The following is a 24,517-nucleotide window of genomic DNA, read 5'->3' as shown; positions in this document are numbered from 1 at the left end:
CATCATTTTTTGGCAGTTCTTGCCTGTGCTGTCCATCTTCCCATGATTCATGTATGAAAACAGCTACATCAGTAAGGCAACAAAACAAAGCAAAAAAAAACTTTGAAGAGCACTGCCTGTTGTGTCAGCCAGTAAGAGATTCATGTCGTTGCGCTGAATTTGATACTCTAATCTCTTGAGGCTGATGTTCGCTTCTTATTCAAATTTCCATTCCATCTTAAATAGCGCAGCAGTTACACGCTAGCTTCCATACAGGCATGTGAATGTATATACAGATCCATAAGTACTTGAATAGTGACACAGTTGGTGTATTTTTTCTTGGCATTTGTACATCATCACAATGGATTTGAAATGAAGCAATCAAAATGTGATTGAAGTGTAGACTTTCAGCTTTAATTCAAGGAGTCTGAGTTTTATTCTACTGAGTTGTCACTGACTTTAGATTTTAGACTTAAAATATTTTTGCTTTAAGTGATCCTATGCCTTAGTTATGTTTATTTTATTAAAATAACAGATTTAATATTCCATTTTGTCACTAATAAAGCAATCATAACACTACCCAAACACCAGTGGTAACAATTTTAGCTAATTTTGGGCAGAACGCCAGCCAGTACGTGACTAGCAAACACAGCTTTGAGCACAAAAAAGTTTACTTATGTGCAGAAAATATGTGTTTCAATGTTGACAGTTCTTAATGTTGCGCGCTGATTTTCGGACATTTGAGACACATTTACTTCAAAACAGTGGAATCCAGCTGCTCACCATGTGGCCATGAGGGACAGGGATACAGCCTCACTTACTGCTGTATAATGCAGGGCTAAAATAAGGCTCCACCCACAAACTAAAACTCTTTGTGTTTCAACAGTTACTTGAAAATGTGGGGCAGCATTTTTTAACTTTATCTTTTAAATCTTAACTCAGAAGATGAATCAGGTGAGGCCATAAATTCTGCTCGGAAACTTCTCTATATTAAGTGAACAAAGCAGAAAGGCCACTAAAAAAGCAACACAGGTAGATCACTCCGAGCCCTACTCTTTCTCTTGATGGTTACAAAAACATAAACCCACTCTAACCCCAGCCCAGCACAAAATAGCACAAACACATAAACACATCTTACCCAGCAACCAACAACAACAACAGCAACGGCAACAATAACAGTCCTTTTCTTTCAGGTGGTGGCAAAGATGATGCTGAAGGTCCAGAGGAGCGCTCAGTGTTAAAGCTGGTCACAGTGGGAGTGGTGGTCTTTCTGGCTCTAATACTCATCACAGCAGCTCTGTTTATGTGCTGTGTGATCAGCAGGAAGAGAGGAGCAGAGAGAGACACAGATATTCAGGTACTGAGAGAGGATTTCACTCAACTTATTAAAGCTAGTTGAACTTGTTTTACTAGAGTTGTCTCACTTTTATTACTAGGGTTGATTTAAAAGTCTGTGTAGTGCCCTGTTAGTTTAGAACGTGTGTCAGGCTCCAATCTTTGCGGGCCGAAACACTGCAGGCTTCAGCACACTGCCTAGTTAAACACACCTGATTTAGCTCATCAGCTAATTAGCAAGGCCTTTATGAGCTGAATTCAGAGTGTTATATGAGGGTAAACGCTAATCACCACAGCACTTTGACAAGCCTGGCTTAGAACCACACTTGTGCCAGCTGTTAATGACAACAGACTAAACTAAATTTCAATACATTGGTTCAACTCAAAGATCCAATTTGAATTTAAATGTGGGATCTATCTTATTTTAAGTACAACAGGCTTAATTTATTTGGCTGCGCAACCCGTGATGGTGGAAATTCCACTAGACTTACAAAAACACAATTCATTCTTTTTTATTGGACTTGATTGACTTTGACTTATTTAATATTTGGTATAATTACTTTTTTTTCAATCCTAACAGCCTACTTTAAAACCCATGTCAACATGGTTTTTTTTTTACCATGATTTGATTTGATTTTGTTTTAACAGAAAGATGTTCTGCAGAATAAGTGTTTACCAGTGTTACATTCAAGAAATATATATATATATATATATATATATATATATATATATATATATATATATATATATATATATACATACACATATATATATATATATATATATATATATATATATATATAAATACAATTTAAAAATTCTGAGCTGATGTTTGCTCTGAACTGTGCGGGCCTATCAGAACACATAATGATTGAGAATGGTGTCTCCCAGGCAATGTAAACAACCCGGTGTGGTTCAGCCCTATACAGTTGATTTTGAAGAACAAGAACATGGAAGCAGCTCAATTTATGACACAATTAACTATAAATACAGAACAAAAGATTGGCAATAACAGCAAAACCTTGCTGTCTTTGAGGCTGTAATGCAGGTGAAGCTGCAATAAGTAGTATTCATCCCATTGAGAGATTCTTTGTGTTAGGTAACGTTTGTAGTGAAGCCAAGAACAATTTAGAACATTGTTCAATCTTCCTGATGAAGATGAAGTTGCCAAGCACTATTAATTATTAATAAGAGCACCATAATGTAAAGTAGGATGGTATGTAGTTGTGTCATTTGCAATTTTTAGAATTGGTAAAGAATTCAACACAAGCTGACACAAGCTAGTTAAGAAGCTAACACTCAGCACTTATGGCAGCAGACAGAATGAGTGTTTTCCTCATATTTTCACACTCAACAGATCAAAAATGAAGCTTGCTTTGTTTCTATTCTACACATGATTGTGGATAAATGTATACGCATTTGTGTGAGTGTGTGCACAGAACAGTGGTTTCATATCAGCCAATAAGGTAAAGTAAGCAAGATAGCTAATTAGCCAAATTAGATGCTTTAGAGTGACATAGAAACACCAAAACGAGTGTTAAGTGGGAAAAACAGCTTTAGAAAGGGAATGGTTCTTTTTTAAGCCCCACAAAAAAACTGGTGTGACTGGTGTATGTTCATGATTATATGACAAAAAGTAACTACACAAAGCTGTGAAAAGCTGAGAAGTTTAGAAAAGCATTCAGTATCTTGGTTAAATAATTCTCAGGATTAGTACAAAATCCTGCTGTGACATAATGCTGACTTTTCCGGTTCCAGTTTATGACTATGTAAGCAAGGTTCTGTGGTAAGGTTTTTCCTCTGGAAAGCTGTTGATCCTGCTTTGAAATTAAGTAAGTTAGTTAAGTGACACTTATTAGTCCCACAACGGGGAAATTTCACCTCCGCATTTTAACCCATCCGTGCAGTGAAACCCCACATTCACACTAGTGAATGCACACACACTAGGGGACAGTGAGTACCCTTGCCCAGGGCGGTGGGCAGCCGTATCCACGGCACCCAGGGAGCAGTCGGGGGTTAGGTGCCTTGTTCAAGGGCACTTCAGTCACATACTGTCAGCTCAGGGGTTCAAACCGGCGACCTTCTGGTCACAGGGCTGGTTCCCTAACCTCCAGCCCATGAAACCAGCCTTGTGACCAGAAAGTCGCCTGTTTGATCCCCTGAAATGAACAAGAACACAAAGTCTATGAGCACAAACTTCATATGAACTTTTCTTATTTCTTTCTTTTTCTTTTTTTTCCCCTCTATAGTCAGACAGGATATTTAATTCAGCAGTCAAATTTTCTCTCATTGTCCAAACCCTTAAGGATTACCTGAGCAGCAATAGGAAATATCATTTTCAGTTATTCTAAATTTATATTTTTTTTCTTTTATTTTCTTTGATTTCACCCCTGTCTTTTACCAAATCAAGACAAAGTTTGTTTTGAGTTGTATAAGAAGATCATTGAGCTGTTTGCTGTTTTGCTTAGAATACATCTTGGTCTGCTTAAACATGAAATGCTTGCCTGTGAAATCAAAACTCTTCTTGTGAACTCTGGTAGATTTTTACATGCAAAACAACATTTCACATGTTTTGTGGGCTACAGCGGACTTTTAAAGGAAAGATGTTTACCATAAAGCTATTTGTTGGTGTTACATTATATGAATGTATCTGGCCATGCATGAGCAGAGCAGGATTTATCATTGTTCATTATGTACAGCTGTTTACGCATTTGATGAAAGCCTAGTTGCCTACTTTCTGGTGCATACTGGTGGTTTTTATGCCAGTAGAATATGTATTATATGCCTTGATAAATGAGACCCCTGGTTAATGCACTTACTTGTAGAGAAGTTTTAACGTTCCTTTATTTTCCAGTACGTTGCAGGCTCCCCCAGTGACACATATGCAGCTCTGAACCCTGCGACCATGTCCTCGGATTACGACACTATGGCAGTAAGTCTACAGGTTTTTTTTTAATATAGTTTGATGCATTTTTTTCTTCTGTAATATTCTTTTACTCTACAGCATGTCAGAGGCTCTCCTAGAGGCACAGTGCCTTGAATCCTGTATGACTATTAGGACACTTATAAGTAAGTCTGCACAGCATTTTGCATTTGAATGCATTATTCTCTCTTTTGTTACTCAATAAATTCATAAATTTTTTTTCAGGGAGGAAAATCTGCTTTTATTTTTGACCCACCTGCTGTCCAGCACAGAACTCAGCAACAGAGATTATAAAGACTCTCTGCACACTTCTGCGAATTCGCCATCTAACCACAGACCCCAGAGTTAACCTTTTTCAAGCAACATTTTTTTTGTTCCACAGTTTTATTATTTAGTCTATTTAATAAAAGTTGAAATTTCATACCATAAATATTATGGTATTCATCATGTCACTATAATTTAGTTATAGCTAATTAGTTAATAGTTTTCGATGTTTGCCAGTTAAGCATATGTTGCTTTGAGAAGTATTGGCTCTAGATTTTGGCTGCCATACCGTATCATAAACTCTCAGAGATTTTTGAACAAACGTGCAGCTCTTTTTATTCACCTTTTTCCATATTAGCTGTTATATTAGTGAAATGCTTTTATGACTGTTAGATTTACTCTAATATATTAGTGAATCCATATAATATGTTTTAATCCAGAGCCATTTACAAAATGTGCAAACAGCATTTTTTTTTATCATTCTTAAAGTTCTGTGATAGCCACTTATAACTGTGAACGAAACTGAAAATAACTATATGAAAGTTTTTCATTCTCTGCATGCTGGCTCCTTCTTGCTGGGCTTCAGCTGGGCTTCACTGCCACGCCTCCAAATCTTTGGAAACACTTGAAACACTGAGCGTGTGGCAAACACCACAACAGTGGCAGACTATAGTTTTTGACAGGAATTAGACCACCTTCCCTCCAGCATTAAACTCACCCAATGCTGTAGCATATCAGAGTGTGCTGAGGCCTTTTTAATGGCTGCTAAACTATTATTGTAAAATTGATATTTAGGTCACGTCTGTAGAATTCGTTATTTTAAGTAAATGAATTCTGTGCTGTATCATGTACCACTAGGGCTGACATACCAGCACCACACACACTACCATGCTACTACCATGTCACTGTCACTGCTGTGCTGAGAATGGGCCGCCACCCAATAATACCTGGTCAAAAGACACCCAGTATTCAGAATGACCAATTATAAATGGATCAAAATTTGTTCCACTTTTCCTCTAGACACAACAGCGGCATTTAGCATTTGTTCTGAATCCTGCATTGAACTTCAGTAATCTCACTGCTGCCACCTGGTGAACTACCTGAAAATTGAAGAAATGCATTTCAGTCATTTCAGGATCTAATCACTGACGTAACCGTCTTGTTTGTTCTGAACTAATTAATAGTCTGGGATTAATCCTTTTATGGATAAAGCAATGAAATGACAATTGTGGCTTGTGTGTGGAATCATGCTGCTTATTATTCAGTTAAACTAACTCACATTACTAACTATGAATGTAATGAAAAATAAACAACTGACTTTTTAGTAAACATAGGAAAACAGAGATATCTCTGGGAGACCACATCATTTACCACAAAGATTACAAAGCTGACATTTTTTAAGTTTATTTGTGGCTTTGGAGATGAATGGAAAACAAAATCCTCCACTCTGTCATGGTATCTTTAAATACTCAGCAGTGACGTCTCTTGACCTAAACACATCCACATGTGGTGCTAAAGACCTGACCTGAAAAGAGCTAAAAAGCAGCTAGATAGGTGTGATTGACTCCCTGATGTTGACTCTCTAGTCACAGCCCTTTTCTGTAGTATAGCACGTGTTGTATACTGAATACTATACTGTGTATTACTATGAAAAGTAGCATAGTAGTATATAGTAGTACAGTATTGAGTATCTGTAGTATAGTAGTCAGGGGTGTACCACCAAAATTTGGGCCCCAGGCACAGTAATGTGCCTAGGCTGTTCTATCCCTCTCCTAAGAAACCAGAGGATCAAACCAGTTTTGCTTTTGAGGTGGCAGGTGGGGGAGATCAAGGAAGCAACAGAAGATAGGCAGAACGTGTCATGGAAGATGCTCTTTTTTCCCCAATTTTCTCCCCAGTTTAATCATATCAAATTCCACCCACTAGTCACACAATACCACCAGCACTACGAGGGCGAAAACTAACACAGGCTTCCTCCAACACCTGTGAAGCGCCTCTACATCTTTTCGAACTGCGGCTAATGCAACATCATTGGACAGCTAAACATGCAACCACCAGATCTGTTACATCAGCTAACAGACACTTGCACTGGCTAGGATTGTGCTAAGTGATGGGGAAGACAGAGGGTCCACAAACCCACCCAGAGAGAGTGAGGCCAATTGTGCTCTCTTGGACTCCCGGTCATGAATGGCTGTAGCATCACTGGGGATCGAACTTGCCATCTCCTTATGATGGAAGATGCAGTTGTGTATTGTTTATTTCTAAAATAACAGAGAAAGTCAACAATAGAAACCATAATAAATTAATTTACTTCCAGGAAGGGCCTTGGTTAGTCAGGTTCATCATTACCCACAGTTAAACACCCCTGATAGTGGTATGCCTTTTCAAATGCATTCAAACTAACGCAACGTGCAGTAGGTTTGATGAGTAGGGAGCAGACTCAGAATAGCTACGGCATTATAAGATCTCCTTTTTTTAATACTTAAAAAACTCAAAACCTCAGCCAAAACCCCTGCCCTCCTGCCCCCACAAAAATTCAGCTTTTCAATGAGAGTCACCTCCCAATGTTTCCAATGTCTCAATGTAAAAAATCTGGCTCACAAATTACACGTTATTAGTGGAGAGCTCCACAATGGCTTTCACAGAGATCAGTATCTTCTCAGAACTGACAACTTTCACGAAGTCCTACATCCCATAACCGCACAGTCATTGCACCATCCTGAACGTCTATTGCTTCACTCAGTGCCACACACCACACTGCAGAAAAAAGCTCCAGGCCACAGATGACGTAAGTACACCCAGCACTTCACACGCTTCAGTTAATCCAATTTATTTTCCTTCATTTAGCTTCTTGTTCTCAGGATCAATACTTGGATTGTGCAGCTATGCTGTACCAGCACCTCCCATTTTTACTCGCTTGAGAACTGACATCTATTTTACAGCTCAGCTGCTTTTCAAGAAATTAGTTGTGTTTCTCCTACTTTTGCTCATGTTCCTGTTTCAGCAAAGCATTATGGAACATGTAGTTGTAGCATAATATTACAAAATCATGCAAGTTTTGCGTCATTCTTGTGTTTGAATACAGTTAAAGGGGAAGGAAATATAGTAGAACAAATTCATGAAGACATTGAAAACACGAACACAAACCCCACTTGCTCGGTCTCTTCCAGTAAGTGACAGAAGAGTGAGACAGATCATAACAAAATGTAAGTAAAATTCTCTTTAGAAGAACTGTTCTCTATGCAGTCTATTATTTTAAAACTGGACATTTTAAATACATTTCTGTCCAGAGATTTGGGCAGCATGGTCACTGATAATTACATGTACAGAAAAAACAGACAATATTAGCATAATTTGCTGGACATTTTTTTGAATGTCTCATGATAGTAAAGATTTCTTTTGCACACACAATACAAACAAAGCATAGAGCTTATAAGGGAGATTCAAAGAGAAAGAAAACACATTTGTGTTGTGGATTTTCAGTGCTTTTCTGTTGGTAATTGATTGTGGCTTGTTTGTAACCTTGCTTTAAGGGTAGAGCTTGTATGTGTGTTTTGGCATAATTAATAACCCAGTTTAGTGGTTTTGTTGCTACAGTTTCATCAGCATGCTGAGGATGAGAGTGTCAAAATAAAATGTGTGTGTTGTAAGACCATTAAACAATTATTCAGCATATTATGCAAGTGCTGTTTGATTGGTCTGATATTTGCAGTTCTCTTTTTGCATCTAACACTTTAAATATCTATGTGTTATTTTTCATCAATCGATAACTACAACTACTAAAAAAACAGTATTCATATAATAGTGTGATTACTAGCAGGATTACCTTAAAACCACTCTTATATTGTAGCACTGTGATTTTCCTGACTGAGGTTGTAGCACTGGGAAGGCAGACTGACAGGTATGGACACTTTAGTGGTGTATTTACACAAAATACAAGCATTCAAACACAAAAAGCAAGTAATGATCAAACTCAGAACAGAAATTTAGCCAACAACACAAGCAACAACCAGAAAATTACAAATTGTGATAACCAGGGAACAAAGAAATGCAAAACTATGATAACTAAAAACAAGCCTACAGAGAAAAACACTAAGGAGAACTACAGCAAACTAAGCACAAGGAACACATATAAAGCACAGAACCACACAGGATATGATGTTAATTCATTATACAAAGCAGGCATTTTCAAATGGTTGGTGCTAGATTGAATCAGCGGGCTAATTAAAGTGTTTGTTTCTGTTCTTCTGTGGTCAGCTCAAGTGGAACCATGGGCCTTAATTGTGGAATTCCATCATTGATCATCCTGCTGTTTATATCAGGTAAGATTATTCTGCTTTTACTGAATTACTGCCATCTACATCTACGTCATGTGCACTCACTATCCACTTTATTAGAAACACCTAACTTGTACTGGCCACTGTATGAGCTCCACCTAATAGGTCCACTATACAGGCATAAAATTACTGATTAGCCCATCTACTGTCTACTTCATTCATCATTGGTCAGTTTATGACCACAGGACCGCTGTTGTCCAGGTATTATTTGAGTGGTGAATCATTTTTAGCACAGCAGTGATGATGACATGGTAGTGCGTGTGGTGCTGGTATTATTGTATCAGACAGAGAAGTCACTGTTTTTTCTCACCTCTAGGCTTATCCAGCTAAGAGCAGCACTGTAGTCAGGAACTGTCCACTAATGAAGGGCTAGAGAATGCTAAGACAAATTGTGTAACAGATGGACTTGAATTGCCCACGAAATGTACATCAGCAAGGTGAACCTAATAAAGTGGCCAGTTAAGGCAACAGCAGTTGTATTTCATATTATGTTACATTTACCGGCTAACTATGTCAGAGATAGGCCTTTAGTTTGGGCTATGAATGTTAAACACTGATATATACAGTGGGGGAAATATGTATTCAACATGTTACTTTTTTATGTAAACATATTTTCAATGTGGCTATTCATTATTAATTTGGTGGTAACAAGTTGTACTAATCTAAAAATGAACTAAGATAATGCAAATTTTGTAGTTGTTACTACATTAGAAGTTAAGAAAATGTTGAGTAACAACACTTGTCTGTAGATGGGCCTTGATGGAAACCTAATTCCCATAAAGGTGAAAAATTATTCTATATCATCTTTCAAATTAACATTTCATTTATGAGTAATTAGAGTTTGATACCATTGTCATTTTATTACCAACTTGTTTCCACTACAATTATAAATGTTCTATTTACTAGCGACTAGAAAATTAGCACATAATTTTTAGGTTATTACAGCTGATTACCATAATATTACCATGTCATTACACCCTTATTACTGAGGTGAAGGTAAAGTGAAGACAAAATGGTCAGATATTTTGATTTCTGGGATTACTGCAGAAATGGTAATGTACACCATTTCAGTTTCAGGTACACTGGATGTCAATGTGTCCTGCAGTCTTCAGACTATCTGTGCTCTGAGGGAATCAGAGGTGGACCTGAATTGCTCTTACTCAAACATCACCATCAAAACTGTCTTCTGGTTCAGCTTTAAAGAGAAAGCTAAATGGAGGAATGAGGAACATCCAGAGGATTTAGCTTTAGACCCAGACTATGCAGGACGAGTGAACACTGAGATCACAAACTCCAGCTCAACTCTTACAATCAGGGAGCTGAGAGAGAGAGACTCAGGAGGATATCACCTCATGATCATTACAGAAAAAGGAGAGGAACATCTCAGCTCAACAGCTATCAATCTAACAGTTGCAGGTAAACAGCTAAAGTAACACAATCTGTTTAGTAAATATAGTTTTATATGTTTTTTGTTTTGGTTTTGAAAGATTCATTGAATTGATGTACTGAAATATTTGTAACTTTATTTCAATTTAGACCTGCAGTTAAGGACGAACTCACAGCCCAAACGGACACTGACCTGTATCACTTCCTGCAATTTGACCTCTGGAATTAATTCTTACACTTGGTACAAGGATGGACAAAAAGTGAAAGGTGCAAATCAGATATCTTTGGTTTTATCCAGCAAGGATGTTGGCAGCTACTCCTGCTCCGTAGTTAGCAGCTATGAAGAAATCCACTCTAATGCAGTGTGTGAGTATGACAACTGTTTAGCTAATTGTTCATTAACCAATCAATTCAATACAAGCTAAGATTCTACTTTTACAGGTGTGCTTGATCAGGACTGTTGGATTGTGACCTACAGAGACAGAAGAGTGTGTGTTTTGGAGGGTTCTTCAGTGGATTTTCCCTGCACTTACTCACATCCCAGTGGTTATAACATTAATGAAGCATTCTGGCATTCCAGATGGTTTGAGGAGGAGCCAATGGATCTGCATCAGGAAAAGAACTTTGCTGGTCAAGTGGAGTACATTGGAGATAAAGAGAGAAACTGCACTCTGAGAATGAAAGGTGTGAAAAAGAATGACTCTGGAGATTATTACTTTCGATTCATCACAAAAACTAAAGGAGGGAAATTCTCTGGTAGACCTGGAGTCATTCTGAATGTTACAGGTAAATGAGTTGTTTGCCATTTTGATCTATGTTTGGTGTGTTTATCTGATTAATCTGATATTTATTTTCTGCATGTTCAGATCTGCAGGTGAGAGTGATTTCCAGCACAGCATCAGATGGGACCACAATAACACTGATCTGTAGCAGCACTTGCACTCTGCCTAACAACCCCACTTACATCTGGTACAAGAACAGACAGCCTGTAACTAACAAACTCACCAGAGACAACAAGCTGTACCTAAAGTGCAGTGAAGTTGCAGCAAACTACTCCTGTGCTGTGAGAGGACATGAGGAGTTCCGCTCACCTGATCAAACACTCAGTGACTGTAAGTCCTGTGAAACACACATCTCACTAATGATCCTAAACTAGAGCCCAACAAGCTGTACCAGGACTAATAAATCGAACGCACCATAGAAGGTTGTTTTTGTGTAGCTCTATATTTGCTGCTTGAGGCTTGAACACTGATCACAGTGTGTGAGACTCACAGTTAGTTGTTGTGTTGTCATGTATACAGTGTCTGGTTGCTCTTGATTGACTCATCTACAGGCAGGAAATTAGCCTCGTTATTAGGTTAAGTTCTCCACTTAAAATGAATGACAACAGAGTTGATAATATAGGCTGTAATTAAAACAGCAGCTCATGCGATTTGAAAACTGCACTCTTTCCAATTAGCTGTTTTACATTACTATTAACACTTTTTTTACTACGTTACTATTTTATTTTATTTATTATACTATTAACACATTATTTGAAGTTCAATAAAATTACAAATTTAAGGCAGCCAGGTCACTTAGTTTTTCACATTAAAGAAAACCAAGTAAACAAATTTTTGAGCGAGCATCTGGTGGCATTCGGGTAGGGTGCGGCAGAACTCAGCCTCAGTGGGGAACACTGAACAGTGTTGAACTTGACGCAGTGAGCTGTGCTGAGTCTTGCCAGCCGTGGCAGCAAAGACATGGCCCAGAGCAGTGAGCACTTGGCTTGGGCTGTGAGGTCACCAGAACAGCTGACCTTTGGTGGCAGGGGGGAGGGTGGCACTGTGGCAGCTGCCACTTGCTTCACTTTGCAGAAGGGACTATAGAAGCATGGTATGCGTGGGAGGGTGGGGGTGGAGGGGGGGAGTTCAGGGGGGAAAGCATTTATTTGAATCTGTGTTGTCATTGTACATTTTGTTTCTGTTTAGTATTGAAAATAAAAAAAATGTTAACAGAGAAGCATGGTATGCAGAGCTGCACCATGTGCCCCAGCCCCCTCCACCAAAGGGACATAGAATCATAATTTCAGTATGGACTGGAATTACATGGCTAGAAATAACCCTCCCCTTTGTTCAGCTGTACTACATGTGCCTTTTCTGCAGTTCTTGTATCATGGCCACTCCCGTGTCTCCTTCTTTGCCAAGATGCTACAATATACTTATTGTAGATTGTCCTCAGAAAGTAGAAGAAAATACACTAAAACATAATGTACTTAAATATTCATTCAAAATTTTGAGCTGTCAGGCTGAGTTTGTCAGGGATATTGGGATATTGGGATATTGAGAACTACATAATTTCTTTGTCATTTCTTTACTGATTGACATCACAATCTTAGGCTTGTCCAACTGGATGAGCTGGATAAATAGTAATTAGTGCTGGTAAACTGCAGGCTGCTTGCAAATACACCTTTCAACCAGAGAGGTCATCAAACTTACATACTGCTGCTTTAAATTGCCCTTATTACTAAAAACTGAATTTCCTTCACTTTTTTAAAACATAAAATAAGTTTGGTGCAGTATGTAAACACTGTTAAAGTTTCAAAACATACTGTTCATGCTTTAGTCCACACAGTCCATATGTGGTACCAACATGTTTACATGTATCCGCCTTTTCAGCCAACAACAGTTTAGCCCCTCCAATTAATATTGAAGTTATATGGAGTGTTTCTGATCAAGGCACGATACCAGGCAGCCAATCACAACAGAGGCCATTAATATACATCAATCTTAAAGACACAGTAACAAACAAAAGCTTGTTTAATTATGTTTAGGTGATGATGTGAATCACGGTTTATTTGTGAAGGTCGAGAGGAGAGCCCAGGGTCAAAGCTGGTCACAGCGGCAGTGGTGGTCTTTCTGGCACTAATACTCAGCATAGCAGCTCTGTGGATGTACTGGGTGATCAGGAGGAAGAGAGGAGCAGAGAGAGACTTAGATATTCAGGTACTGAGAGAGGATTTCACTCTTTCTCTATCTACATACTCCTATAAAGCTGCTACTGAATAAAGACTGAAGTTGTTCTCCTCATCTGTCTAAAAGACTCCAGATCCTGCAGACCACACATACACAGCTCTGGATCTCACCTACAGGACCTCAGATTATGAGACTCTGACAGTAAGTCTATTGTGTGTGTGTGTGTGTGTGTGTGTGTGTGTGTGTGATTGTTCTCCTGGTTAGTGCATTTAATTCTAGAAGCTTTTTTAATGTTCTTTTATTTTCCAGCATCTTACAGACTCTCCCAGTGACACATACACAGCCTTAAACCCTGAAACCATGAGCTCTGATTATGGCACTCTCACAGTAAGTCTAGCATGTGTGGGTGTGGGGTCTCATATATAAACAGCTTTGTGCAAACATGCACACACTCCAACACATACAACGTAATTTATATTTTTTCCCTCATGCTTGTGAATGTTGTACATTTAGAACAACATCTAAGGCTGGCTTTAAATGGTGAAATGTTTGTGCAACTAGTTGCATGTCGTGAATTGTCTGCAACATAATTTCCGTGGCTGTCATCAGCACTTGGGACTCAGCTTGGGTTTCGGCTCTCGATGGGGCTTTGGGTTTTGGGCACTGGACTCATGCTGCCTCTGGCACTTAGGCTCAGGCTCTGGCCTCACAAGCTGTCTTTTGGCTATTTGCAATGCTTACATTTCTTCTCCCACAGGCCCTCAGTGGTGCTTGGGTTTCGGGTGCCAGCCTCCTCATGTAGCCTCTCCTGGCTTCTGTGCTTGGGGCTTGAGTACTGGTCGCATGCTCGTCTCATGCTGCCTCTCATGGCTCCCTTCAGTGCTTGGGTAGACTGCTTGTGAAATGCACAATGAGCCAGTAAGCTAATTTTCTGATCATGCCCTGTAAATATAGTAGATTCAAGGCCAGTTGTACACATTGTTGAAAGAAATCTGCATATTTGTATTCACACATAATAAAATGGGCGACTATTTGGGTCATAATCTGTTCCCGATTGAGTGCTCCTAAATCAAAATTTTGTTTGCAAATTTTTAAAAAAGAGGGAACAAATACAATTATTTTGATTGCACTGTAGAACTCTGGTAAGATTTTACATGCAAAACAATTTCATATGCTGAATGGGCTACAGGGAAAGTTAAAGAAGAGTTATTCCTTAAATAAATGTATGTAGCATTTATCATCGTTCACTGGATACAGCAGCGTACACATTTGATAAATGGCTGTTTTCTAGTGTGTACTGGTGGTTCTTATACCAGTAGAACATGTTCATGTTCTTTCTTAAATGAGACCCCTGGTTAATGGGCTTAATTGAATAAACTTGTTAATGTTCTTTTATATTCCAGAATGTAACAGGCTCTCACAATGACACATACACAGCTCTGAACCCCGCGACCATGTCCTCAGATTACGACACTCTGGCAGTAAGTCTACAGTAGTGTTACCTACTTTAATGTGTTGTTCTCTTTTCTAACATTCTTCTACTCTACAGCCTGTTAGAGGCTCTTCTAGTGGCACCGTGCCTTGAACCCTGCATGACAATTATGACACTGATGAGTAAGTCTGCACTGCATTTTGTATTTGAATGCATTATTCTGTCTTTTGTTCTCTGGAGTGCTCAATAAATTCACATATTTGTTCAGGGTGGGAGATCTGCTTACCTGCCATGCAGCACAGCACTTAACAACAGACTGAGATTATAAAGACTCTCTGCACACTTCTGAAAATTCACCATCTCACCACAGACCCTGAGGGCCAGATGTACATATGAAGCGCAAAAAAGGCAACTTTCACATTCACAATTACATACAGTACCAATCTATATAGATATAAAAAGGCATCTAAGAGGAGTTAACCATTTAAAAGCCGTGTTTTTGAGTGCAGGAATTGTTTAAAAATACTCAGATTTAATGCCATCTCTATTATAATATTCATGATGGTCCTATTATTTATTAAAGTTGTCAGAGTTTCTCAGTTAAGCATATATACATTTGAGAAGTAATGGCTTTTAGATTTCGGCTGCCACAAACTCTCAGAGACTGTAGGACACACAGTTTCTTTCATTGATTTTTTTCATGTTCACTGTTTCATTGATAAAACTGTTATGACAATATTTGAGTTGCTCTAAAATTTTAGTCATTGACATTGATTTTGTTTACATTTTACCTTTAGTCATTTAGCAGATGCTCTAATTCAGAGTGACTTTCAAAGTGCATTTTAATATATTGGCAAAGCTTGTGTTTGTTTTCACTTCTTTACATGCCTGTGGTTTTCTATTTATGTTGTAATTCATTGTTCTCATTTGACCATTCTGAATAATATTCTATAAATAAACGTTTTTTAGTCTAAAGCTTGGTCTAGGCTTCTTTGATGGGTTGCCATGTTGTGAAATCCCTGGAAAACTGGGGGAATAAATAAAGGCAGAGCTCATTGAAATAATGTCTGAACAAAAATTTACTTCAAGGTAGAGCTTAACTCACTAAGCCCTCGCCTGCTTGGTTATGGATGCAACATCTGACAGTCTTTCAAGCCTCACATCTAAACTATGGTATTTTCAAGCTAGAGTAATTCGTTTAGCCTGTGAATTTCTTAGTAATCTTTGGATCAATGCATCCAAAATTTCAGAAAAGAGTAGACGAAAAAGTTTAGGCTACATACATAACCCTGTGATCTCTCTGTAGCCTAATAGAGCTAATAGGATAAAGATAGAGGATATGAAGACGCCTCTTCAAATACAAATATACAAAAAGTCTCTCAATGACTGTTTTTCTCTTTCTTTTCGCTGTAAAATTAAGATCATCTCAAAAAATCCTGGTGCAAAAAATTATTGTTGCAGGTAGGAAGCTCTCCAGGACCAGGATTGGAGACCACTGATATAGTGATGGTAGTCTATCTTTTGATGAATTTTTGTTAGGTATTCTCTAGTAATGGTCCATTTCTGACCACAGGGCTATTCTTAGCTGGATAATTTTGGGTGATAAACCACTCTTAACCTAGCAGTGACACTGACATGGGTAAAAACCCCAGAAACACCACTGTGTCTGATATACTCATACCAGCACCACACACACTGCTACGCTTCTACCACTGTTGTGCTGAGAATGGTTCACCATCCAAATAATCTCTGGTCAAAAGATGCCCAGTGTTCAGAATGACCAATGATAAAGGGATGAAAATGCACCTTTGACTTACAGTAAAAGTAGAAAACAAATTCAACCTTTCAGAAAAGATAATAAAAACCACTGTTCCACGTGGTGAGTGCCTCTGTGTCCCCATCTTCCTCTAGACACAACAGAGGCATGCAGTATGTTTTGAATACTGCTTCAAACTTTAGTGATCTCATTGCTGCCACCCAGTGAACCAATCATGCCATTACACCTACACTGATTTTAAAGGTCTACTACATACTTTTTTCAGTTTAGTGTAGTTTTCTGTGCTCTTTGAAAGATACCAGTGAATAAAACAAATAACACCTTAATGAAGTCTGTGCATAATGTATTTTACCCTGTCATTTACTCTTCTGTAAACAACAGCTCATTTTCTAGATGTTAGGTCACTGTTTTCATTCGCTTTGTCTGTAGAGGTGGGCAGATGGGGGGGTTTGCCCTTCTAGAGTTGTGGAGAGCAGTGCTGGGTAGTCCAGCTCTTTTCAGTGAGTTCAACTGATATCAACTGGCTGAGCTCACCAATAGGTTCTGACTCTTTGGCTCCCAAACGGCTCATGATCAGTGTTTAATCCCATAATTTGTCGAATTAATTACATTATTTGTAATTTAATTTTCAATCAAACCTAACATCCCACATAACGAATGAATAAAAACTGCATTATGTTAAAAAAAAAAAGTCAGATGTTGATAACTGGATGAATTTTAAGAGGCAGAGATCAGAATTTAAGGAGACAGCAAAATGCAGGCAAATGATTCATAACAGCTTCCTAAAGGGACCTAAAGGTGTCCTACAGTAAAGTGGTAGTCTCTAACTGTTAAGCCAATTCCCATTAGAAAGCAAAACCATCAGGTTTTAATTCTAATGGTTCTAATGGTCATTTTTTCATTAGGGCAATCACCAAAAGGCAGGTGAAAGCCAAAAAAACAGACAAATTAAAAAAGCGCACTTGAAAACACATGTAAGAATTACAAGAATAGCAAAGAAGAACAAAACTAGAAACCTAGGCTCAATCCCATTTCACCTCTTGACCTTACCACTTAGCCCTTGCCCCTCCATTTTGCGTGTTCATGCCTAGACATAGGGTGTCCTGATTTTTGTTGAGAAAAAAACAGCAAGATGGCTGCACAAGCGACCAAAGAAACCCACAAATGTGAGCATTTTCTCTGTAAAAAAAATATGATAACCATTGTTTTATCTTAGTTTAACGTCGTTTCAATGTCTTATGGTCCTTCTCTTCATATCAAGCATAAAAAATCACTAGTATGCTGATATCTCGGTAGCTAGCTAGCTAAATTTCCCGTTCCACCTTAAATGGTGCAGCAGTTACATTCTGGCACCTCAGGCACCAGCACTGCTGCACCATTTGAGGTGGAACAAGAAAATTAGAACAAGAAGCTGGTTGAATATCTGACTTCATCTTCATATTACTGAAAAATTAGGAGTGGGTGAATAAATAATGAATAATTGTCACACCCATGCACACACTCCAACACATACAACGTAATTTATATTTTTTCCCTCATGCTTGTGAATGTTGTACATTTAGAACAACATCTAAGGCTGGCTTTAAATGGTGAAATGTTTGTGCAACTAGTTGCATGTCGTGAATTGTCTGCAACATAATTTCCGTGGCTGTCATCAGCACTTGGGACTCAGCTTGGGTTTCGGCTCTCGATGGGGCTTTGGGTTTTGGGCACTGGACTCATGCTGCCTCTGGCACTTAGGCTCAGGCTCTGGCCTCACAAGCTGTCTTTTGGCTATTTGCAATGCTTACATTTCTTCTCCCACAGGCCCTCAGTGGTGCTTGGGTTTCGGGTGCCAGCCTCCTCATGTAGCCTCTCCTGGCTTCTGTGCTTGGGGCTTGAGTACTGGTCGCATGCTCGTCTCATGCTGCCTCTCATGGCTCCCTTCAGTGCTTGGGTAGACTGCTTGTGAAATGCACAATGAGCCAGTAAGCTAATTTTCTGATCATGCCCTGTAAATATAGTAGATTCAAGGCCAGTTGTACACATTGTTGAAAGAAATCTGCATATTTGTATTCACACATAATAAAATGGGCGACTATTTGGGTCATAATCTGTTCCCGATTGAGTGCTCCTAAATCAAAATTTTATTTGCAAATTTTTAAAAAAGAGGGAACAAATACAATTATTTTGATTGCACTGTAGAACTCTGGTAAGATTTTACATGCAAAACAATTTCATATGCAGAATGGGCTATAGGGAAAGTTAAAGAAGAGTTATTCCTTAAATAAATGTATGTAGCATTTATCATCGTTCACTGGATACAGCAGCGTACACATTTGATAAATGGCTGTTTTCTAGTGTGTACTGGTGGTTCTTATACCAGTAGAACATGTTCATGTTCTTTCTTAAATGAGACCCCTGGTTAATGGGCTTAATTGAATAAACTTGTTAATGTTCTTTTATATTCCAGAATGTAACAGGCTCTCACAATGACACATACACAGCTCTGAACCCCGCGACCATGTCCTCAGATTACGACACTCTGGCAGTAAGTCTACAGTAGTGTTACCTACTTTAATGTGTTGTTCTCTTTTCTAACATTCTTCTACTCTACAGCCTGTTAGAGGCTCTTGTACTGGCACCGTGCCTTGAACCCTGCATGACAATTATGACACTGATGAGTAAGTCTGCACTGCATTTTGTATTTGAATGCATTATTCTGTCTTTTGTTCTCTGGAGTGCTCAATAAATTCACATATTTGTTCAGGGTGGGAGATCTGCTTACCTGCCATGCAGCACAGCACTTAACAACAGACTGAGATTATAAAGACTCTCTGCACACTTCTGAAAATTCACCATCTCACCACAGACCCTGAGGGCCAGATGTACATATGAAGCGCAAAAAAGGCAACTTTCACATTCACAATTACATACAGTACCAATCTATATAGATATAAAAAGGCATCTAAGAGGAGTTAACCATTTAAAAGCCGTGTTTTTGAGTGCAGGAATTGTTTAAAAATACTCAGATTTAATGCCATCTCTATTATAATATTCATGATGGTCCTATTATTTATTAAAGTTGTCAGAGTTTCTCAGTTAAGCATATATACATTTGAGAAGTAATGGCTTTTAGATTTCGGCTGCCACAAACTCTCAGAGACTGTAGGACACACAGTTTCTTTCATTGATTTTTTTCATGTTCACTGTTTCATTGATAAAACTGTTATGACAATATTTGAGTTGCTCTAAAATTTTAGTCATTGACATTGATTTTGTTTACATTTTACCTTTAGTCATTTAGCAGATGCTCTAATTCAGAGTGACTTTCAAAGTGCATTTTAATATATTGGCAAAGCTTGTGTTTGTTTTCACTTCTTTACATGCCTGTGGTTTTCTATTTATGTTGTAATTCATTGTTCTCATTTGACCATTCTGAATAATATTCTATAAATAAACGTTTTTTAGTCTAAAGCTTGGTCTAGGCTTCTTTGATGGGTTGCCATGTTGTGAAATCCCTGGAAAACTGGGGGAATAAATAAAGGCAGAGCTCATTGAAATAATGTCTGAACAAAAATTTACTTCAAGGTAGAGCTTAACTCACTAAGCCCTCGCCTGCTTGGTTATGGATGCAACATCTGACAGTCTTTCAAGCCTCACATCTAAACTATGGTATTTTCAAGCTAGAGTAATTCGTTTAGCCTGTGAATTTCTTAGTAATCTTTGGATCAATGCATCCAAAATTTCAGAAAAGAGTAGACGAAAAAGTTTAGGCTACATACATAACCCTGTGATCTCTCTGTAGCCTAATAGAGCTAATAGGATAAAGATAGAGGATATGAAGACGCCTCTTCAAATACAAATATACAAAAAGTCTCTCAATGACTGTTTTTCTCTTTCTTTTCGCTGTAAAATTAAGATCATCTCAAAAAATCCTGGTGCAAAAAATTATTGTTGCAGGTAGGAAGCTCTCCAGGACCAGGATTGGAGACCACTGATATAGTGATGGTAGTCTATCTTTTGATGAATTTTTGTTAGGTATTCTCTAGTAATGATCCATTTATGACCACAGGGCTGTTCTTAGCTGGATAATTTTGGGTGATAAACCACTCTTAACCTAGCAGTGACACTGACATGGGTAAAAACCCCAGAAACACCACTGTGTCTGATATACTCATACCAGCACCACACACACTGCTACGCTTCTACCACTGTTGTGCTGAGAATGGTTCACCATCCAAATAATCTCTGGTCAAAAGATGCCCAGTGTTCAGAATGACCAACGATAAAGGGATGAAAATGCACCTTTGACTTACAGTAAAAGTAGAAAACAAATTCAACCTTTCAAAAAAGATAATAAAAACCACTGTTCCACGTGGTGAGTGCCTCTGTGTCCCCATCTTCCTCTAGACACAACAGAGGCATGCAGTATGTTTTGAATACTGCTTCAAACTTTAGTGATCTCATTGCTGCCACCCAGTGAACCAATCATGCCATTACACCTACACTGATTTTAAAGGTCTACTACATACTTTTTTCAGTTTAGTGTAGTTTTCTGTGCTCTTTGAAAGATACCAGTGAATAAAACAAATAACACCTTAATGAAGTCTGTGCATAATGTATTTTACCCTGTCATTTACTCTTCTGTAAACAACAGCTCATTTTCTAGATGTTAGGTCACTGTTTTCATTCGCTTTGTCTGTAGAGGTGGGCAGATGGGGGGGTTTGCCCTTCTAGAGTTGTGGAGAGCAGTGCTGGGTAGTCCAGCTCTTTTCAGTGAGTTCAACTGATATCAATTGGCTGAGCTCACCAATAGGTTCTGACTCTTTGGCTCCCAAACGGCTCATGATCAGTGTTTAATCCCATAATTTGTCGAATTAATTACATTATTTGTAATTTAATTTTCAATCAAACCTAACATCCCACATAACGAATGAATAAAAACTGCATTATGTTAAAAAAAAAAAGTCAGATGTTGATAACTGGATGAATTTTAAGAGGCAGAGATCAGAATTTAAGGAGACAGCAAAATGCAGGCAAATGATTCATAACAGCTTCCTAAAGGGACCTAAAGGTGTCCTACAGTAAAGTGGTAGTCTCTAACTGTTAAGCCAATTCCCATTAGAAAGCAAAACCATCAGGTTTTAATTCTAATGGTTCTAATGGTCATTTTTTCATTAGGGCAATCACCAAAAGGCAGGTGAAAGCCAAAAAAACAGACAAATTAAAAAAGCGCACTTGAAAACACATGTAAGAATTACAAGAATAGCAAAGAAGAACAAAACTAGAAACCTAGGCTCAATCCCATTTCACCTCTTGACCTTACCACTTAGCCCTTGCCCCTCCATTTTGCGTGTTCATGCCTAGACATAGGGTGTCCTGATTTTTGTTGAGAAAAAAACAGCAAGATGGCTGCACAAGCGACCAAAGAAACCCACAAATGTGAGCATTTTCTCTGTAAAAAAAATATGATAACCATTGTTTTATCTTAGTTTAACGTCGTTTCAATGTCTTATGGTCCTTCTCTTCATATCAAGCATAAAAAATCACTAGTATGCTGATATCTCGGTAGCTAGCTAGCTAAATTTCCCGTTCCACCTTAAATGGTGCAGCAGTTACATTCTGGCACCTCAGGCACCAGCACTGCTGCACCATTTGAGGTGGAACAAGAAAATTAGAACAAGAAGCTGGTTGAATATCTGACTTCATCTTCATATTACTGAAAAATTAGGAGTGGGTGAATAAATAATGAATAATTGTCCCGAAGACATACGATGCTCTAAATTTAACTAAAGCCCGACAGAGAGTCAACGTCACCCTCCTCTGCTGTCACTGCAGACTGGCAGGGTCGCCTACAGAGCAGCGCTAGTAGCCTGTTAATAAAGTAATGTTCTTTTTTATTTGAGGGTAGGGCTGAAAAAAAGAAATGGGATTGGTCCAAAGGCTGTGTTGGCAGTAGCTCATGTACTGATTGTACTCAAAAATAGCATGCAGTATATGACCAACACAAATTTCTCCAGTATGCCAAAGATAACAGAATGACATACTGCTCTGATCAAATATTTCAGTATGTGGGCAGACCTATTTTCATTATCTGCATCCCAAAATGCAATTCGGTCATTTCAGGAGGACGTAACCACTGACGTAATGGCCTGGTTTGCTCTGAGCAGTTTAATAGTCTGGGATTCAGCCTTTTATAGATACATACATGAAATGACATGAAGTGAAATCATTTGTCCTGCTGCTGCACTCAGTGCAACACTGAGAACCCCAGGTTTTCTCTGCTGGTCTTGAGGTGAGTTTTCTTACTTTGTCTAATGAATGAAGTTAACTTACAGCAAAGATAACATGGTTAAAACAGTAACTTATAAAAGTTGGTCTCAGTCGAACAATCTGCTCAGCATTGGCTTTTCAGGCTCATGTGCTGCTTATTATTCAGTTGAACTAGTTCACATTACCAACTACAAATGTAATGAAAATCAAATGACTGACCTTTTAGCAAACAGGAAAAGTGAGGTATCTGTGGAAACCACTCATGTTTACCACACGGCTTACAAAGCCAATGTTTTTACAGTTTATTTTGTGGCTTTGGAGATGAATAGAAAACAACTTCCATCCTGCCATTATGTCAAATTTGGCAGGCACGTTGCTTGTGTCACAACCCCGCTTTGGCTCTGAACTCTCGTTGGACTCCATCTCCCAGAATCCCCTGGGAAATCACATGACTCCAGCCTCACTCTCGCACTCCAACTAGCGCTCCAGTTCCCCAGAGTATTGATCTATATCACCTGTTCTTCTCTGATTGGTTTAGTTTAAAGCCCGGGCTTGTAGACAGTTTCATTGTGAGGTATTGCTACTGTCCATAGAGCTACTGAGCGTTTTTTCTGACTGTTTATTCCTGTTCCGCCTTGTTTTTTGACCTGCCTTTTGCCTGATCCCTTTTAGACTGTTCACCTGGTTATGTTTGTGTATTTGTGTATTTTGCCCTTTCTGGATTTGACCATTGCCTGTGACCTGACTACGATTGTGGATTCTGTTTTCACTAGTAAAGCCTCTCATTCACTTTTTACCCGCGAACATCTGCGTCATTCTGTTGTGTTACACTTGACCTAAATATAACTGTATTGCTAAAGACCTGAACTGAACAGAGCTAAAAAGTGGCTAGCAACAGTTACTAAGCAGTGATGGGGAGCTAAGAAAAATGAGATGAGTCTTGAGATGGGTCCTGGATACTGACCGTCTAATAGCGACCCTTTTCTATAGTATGGCACACGTTTTTTGTCGTATACTGTATTGTATACTACTATGAAGAGTAGCATGCAGTTCACAGTATATAGTAGTGCAGTACTCAGTATGTAGTATAGTAATATGCCATATTCCTAAACTAACACAACAAGCAGCAGGTTTGGGGATTAGAGAGCAGGCCCATAATGTTCCAATGAAAAGAATCCTGTGATTTTCAGCTACAGCTTTGTAAGATCTACCAATTTGTTTTGTCTTAACGTTTTCATCTTAAAAAAAATAAAAGAAATAAAATAAAACGCCCAAAAACCTCCTAAAAACAGCTTTTCAAAGCGAGGCTCCCAAAGTTCAACAAAAAAGAGGCGGCTCACAAATTACACATTACTAGTGGAGAGCTCCACAAAGGCTGCTGGAAAGCACAGTAGCTTCTCAGAACTGATAATCACAAAGCCCTGCACCCCATAGCCACATGATCATTGCACTATTCTGACACTTTGTAGAAGCTGTTCCTTTTTCTAAATAAGTCTTATTGCTTCACTCAGTGCCACTCACCACACTGCAGAGAAAAGCTCCCGACCACAGATGACACAAGTACACCCAGCACTTCACACACTTCAGTTAATCATATTTATTATCCTTCATTTAGCCTCTTGTTCTCAGGATCAATTACCGGAATTGTGCAGCTTCCCATTTTTACCTGCTTGAGAACTGATATCTGTTTCACAGCTCATCTGCTTTTTGTGCAAAAAAATAGTCAGTTGGTTTTTCATAGTGGCTGCAGACTCCTCCCACTATTGTTCATGCTCCTGTTTCGGCAAAGCATTATGGGCCATGAAATTTTAGCATATGATTACTAGTGCATGCAAGTTTTGCATCCTTCTTTTGTCTGAACATAGTGAAAAAGGA

General features: G+C 38.6%; 1 protein-coding gene across 1 annotated transcript; it reads left to right on the top strand.

The window, feature by feature from the left end:
• Positions 1-7,255: 7,255 nt before the first annotated feature.
• On the top strand, positions 7,256-14,674 carry LOC118804558. Its single transcript, XM_036565057.1, has 10 exons — positions 7,256-7,289; positions 8,759-8,823; positions 9,910-10,254; positions 10,375-10,590; positions 10,666-11,010; positions 11,091-11,336; positions 13,069-13,208; positions 13,305-13,379; positions 13,488-13,565; positions 14,582-14,674. Exons 1-10 carry the CDS (start codon positions 7,285-7,287, stop codon positions 14,672-14,674), a joined length of 1,608 nt encoding a protein of 535 aa, XP_036420950.1. The 5' UTR covers positions 7,256-7,284.
• Positions 14,675-24,517: the final 9,843 nt, after the last annotated feature.

The sequence above is a fragment of the Colossoma macropomum genome, unplaced genomic scaffold (assembly GCF_904425465.1).
Source record: "Colossoma macropomum unplaced genomic scaffold, Colossoma_macropomum, whole genome shotgun sequence".
In the NCBI taxonomy this organism is placed as follows: domain Eukaryota; kingdom Metazoa; phylum Chordata; class Actinopteri; order Characiformes; family Serrasalmidae; genus Colossoma; species Colossoma macropomum.
The sequence above is the reverse complement of the archived record's forward strand: the minus strand, read 5'-3'. Positions and strand labels throughout refer to the sequence as shown.